Source organism: Nanorana parkeri, unplaced genomic scaffold (genome assembly GCF_000935625.1).
Source record: "Nanorana parkeri isolate BGI_ZX_2015 unplaced genomic scaffold, ASM93562v1 scaffold3670, whole genome shotgun sequence".
In the NCBI taxonomy this organism is placed as follows: domain Eukaryota; kingdom Metazoa; phylum Chordata; class Amphibia; order Anura; family Dicroglossidae; genus Nanorana; species Nanorana parkeri.
In genome coordinates this window covers 9,641-13,444 of record NW_017309938.1, presented here as the reverse complement: position 1 = coordinate 13,444, position 3,804 = coordinate 9,641, and the positions used below count along the sequence as shown (strand labels likewise).

Here is a 3,804-nt window from a genome sequence, read left to right as displayed (position 1 = left end):
GAAATCTGGCCCTGTCTCTCCCAAACCGCCACCCCCCTGGCTATACTTACCTTTCGGCGAACAATCCCCCCCCTCCGCCAGTATGGGTGTACTATCTGTCCCCCCGTACTGCTGTCCAGCGCAGTCCTCCCCCGATGCATTTTTCATTTCGCTCGCAAATTGCAAGCACTCATTGGTCAGCGAGGTCAGGTGACTGCCCTGACCAGTGAGAAGCGATATTTAGCAAATATGTTTTGATTAGGGGTGCGCCGATACTAGTATCAGTGCCGATACTAGTATCAGTGCCGATACCGAGTACTCGTACTCACCCAAACGCCCCGATATCGGAACTTACGGCCAGATGAAAATTTCCTCTGACTGGCAGCGCCGTAGGGGAACGCGGAGCCGTGCGGCAAGTAATGACCCGCCTCCTGGTTTTCTGATTGGCCCGGGAAGCCGGCTCCTTGCTGAATGGCTGGAAAGCCGGCTTCCTGGCCAATCGGCATCGAGCCAGTTTTGTCAATCAGGTCATTACTCGCCACCCGGCTTCCTGATTGACCGGGAATCAGGTTTCCCGGCCAATCGCAATCAAGCAGGCCAAACAACATGGAGCCGGCTTCCGTGGCAATCGGGAACCCGGGCGGGATGTCATTACCCGCTGCCAGGCTTCCTGATTACCCGGGAAGCCGGCTCCATGCCAGCGGAAGCACCGGTGTTAGTATTCAGTGTCGGCGAGATCCGAAAGCAAAAAAATCCGTACTCGGACTCGATACCGAAAGACCGTTATTGGTGCGTCCTTAGTTTAGATTAGAACTATTTTTTTGTATTGGGACGAGTAGATTTGGCCCCTCCCCCCGCTTTAGCCATTGGACAAGTAGTTTTTTTTTTTTTTAACATTTCCACACCCCTGTCTGTGGGTGGCTAGGGGGGTGGCACGGGCGCACACAGCTAATGGTCACTTAGGCTGGATTGGTTTATATATGGGTGGATCTTTATTGTATCCAACCCATTCCACCTAACGTTCCCACAACCTAACCTCCTAGCACTGTCAAAGGAACGCAGGACACTAGGCTGTAAACATGGCACCTTCCATGGCACATTAGAACATTCATCGCTTTAATACGGGCACAACATCATCACACCCCCAAGTTGTGGGTTCACCCCCTCTGAGCACGGCGGGGTTCGCCCCCTCTGAGCACGGCGGGGTTCGCCCCCTCTGAGCACGGCGGGGTTCGTCATGTCTCATGACACCAGTGTGAGGGGCCCCATGTCTCATGACACCAGTGTGAGGGGCCCCATGTCTCATGACACCAGTGTGAGGGGCCCCATGTCTCATGACACCAGTGTGAGGGGCCCCATGTCTCATGACACCAGTGTGAGGGGCCCCATGTCTCATGACACCAGTGTGAGGGGCCCCATGTCTCATGACACCAGTGTGAGGGGCCCCATGTCTCATGACACCAGTGTGAGGGGCCCCATGTCTCATGACACCAGTGTGAGGGGCCCCATGTCTCATGACACCAGTGTGAGGGGCCCCATGTCTCATGACACCAGTGTGAGGGGCCCCATGTCTCATGACACCAGTGTGAGGGGCCCCATGTCTCATGACACCAGTGTGAGGGGCCCCATGTCTCATGACACCAGTGTGAGGGGCCCCATGTCTCATGACACCAGTGTGAGGGGCCCCATGTCTCATGACACCAGTGTGAGGGGCCCCATGTCTCATGACACCAGTGTGAGGGGCCCCATGTCTCATGACACCAGTGTGAGGGGCCCCATGTCTCATGACACCAGTGTGAGGGGCCCCATGTCTCATGACACCAGTGTGAGGGGCCCCATGTCTCATGACACCAGTGTGAGGGGCCCCATGTCTCATGACACCAGTGTGAGGGGCCCCATGTCTCATGACACCAGTGTGAGGGGCCCCATGTCTCATGACACCAGTGTGAGGGGCCCCATGTCTCATGACACCAGTGTGAGGGGCCCCATGTCTCATGACACCAGTGTGAGGGGCCCCATGTCTCATGACACCAGTGTGAGGGGCCCCATGTCTCATGACACCAGTGTGAGGGGCCCCATGTCTCATGACACCAGTGTGAGGGGCCCCATGTCTCATGACACCAGTGTGAGGGGCCCCATGTCTCATGACACCAGTGTGAGGGGCCCCATGTCTCATGACACCAGTGTGAGGGGCCCCATGTCTCATGACACCAGTGTGAGGGGCCCCATGTCTCATGACACCAGTGTGAGGGGCCCCATGTCTCATGACACCAGTGTGAGGGGCCCCATGTCTCATGACACCAGTGTGAGGGGCCCCATGTCTCATGACACCAGTGTGAGGGGCCCCATGTCTCATGACACCAGTGTGAGGGGCCCCATGTCTCATGACACCAGTGTGAGGGGCCCCATGTCTCATGACACCAGTGTGAGGGGCCCCATGTCTCATGACACCAGTGTGAGGGGCCCCATGTCTCATGACACCAGTGTGAGGGGCCCCATGTCTCATGACACCAGTGTGAGGGGCCCCATGTCTCATGACACCAGTGTGAGGGGCCCCATGTCTCATGACACCAGTGTGAGGGGCCCCATGTCTCATGACACCAGTGTGAGGGGCCCCATGTCTCATGACACCAGTGTGAGGGGCCCCATGTCTCATGACACCAGTGTGAGGGGCCCCTTGTCTCACTGACCCCAGTGTGAGGGGCCCCTTGTCTCACTGACCCCAGTGTGAGGGGCCCCTTGTCTCACTGACCCCAGTTAATTGGGGTTTCCTAGGACCTGAGAATCATTTTGGGGGGATTTTTGCTATTTTTGGGGCTCATTTTTGTGTCTGATTAAATGTTGATTTTTCCTTCTATAGAAGAGAACCCAGAAACTGCGACCATCTCTGACCAAGCAGACCTGGGAGAGCAACTACTTTGGGGTGCCACTGACCAGTGTGGTGTCCTCCGACAGACCCATTCCAGTGTTCATAGAGAAGTGTGTGGAGTACATTGAGACCACCGGTAAGTTTATACAGTGGCCCTCGGGGGCCCCTGGGTTGTCATGTGACCAGTGACCGGCCTCCAATCAGTTCTGTACAGAGATTACCACAGCCACCCACTATATGTATGGAGGGACAATGCGTCACCCTACTACACAACACTCCATAACGGGGGGAAGGTGTTCTGTAGTCCACAGAGATGGCTGAGAGCAACAGAACCGATAACAGTCAGCGCTGGCCCAGTCCTCCACTTCAGTCTTCTATCTGACCTCCATCCTCCCTTCAGTCTTCTATCTGACCCCCGTCCTTCCCTTCAGTCTTCTATCTGACCTCCGTCCTCCCCTTCAGTCTTCTATCTGACCTCCGTCCTCCCCTTCAGTCTTCTATCTGACCTCCGCCCTCCCCTTCAGTCTTCTATCTGACCTCCGGCCTCCCCTCCAGTCTTCTATCTGACCTCCGGCCTCCCCTCCAGTCTTCTATCTGACCTCCGGCCTTCCCTTCAGTCTTCTATCTGACCTCCGGCCTCCCCTCCAGTCTTGCATACAGGGTGTTGTTCATATAGTTCGATTTTCTCCTCCGCAGGGATGAGCACGGAAGGAATCTACAGAGTCAGCGGAAATAAATCCGAAATGGACTCGCTGCAGAGGCAGTTTGATCAAGGTAAGCATTGCACGGCCCATGTTATAGAGGGAGGGGGGTACCGGGAAGATCTAATATATGGAAGGGGGTGATGGGAAGATCTAATATATGGAAGGGGGTGATGGGAGGATCTAATATATGGAAGGGGGTGACGGGAGGATCTAATATATGGAGGGGGGTGACGGGAGGATCTAATATATGGA

General features: G+C 55.7%; 1 protein-coding gene across 1 annotated transcript in view; it reads left to right on the top strand.

Moving 5' to 3' along the window:
- ARHGAP35 (Rho GTPase activating protein 35) overlaps positions 1 to 3,804 on the top strand; it is an 18,037-nt gene that overhangs the window by 12,510 nt on the left and 1,723 nt on the right. The window contains exons 2-3 of the mRNA XM_018575235.1: positions 2,840 to 2,984; positions 3,545 to 3,622. Of these exons, the coding sequence (XP_018430737.1) occupies positions 2,840 to 2,984; positions 3,545 to 3,622 (223 nt within the window). The remainder of the gene's footprint in view (positions 1 to 2,839; positions 2,985 to 3,544; positions 3,623 to 3,804) is intronic.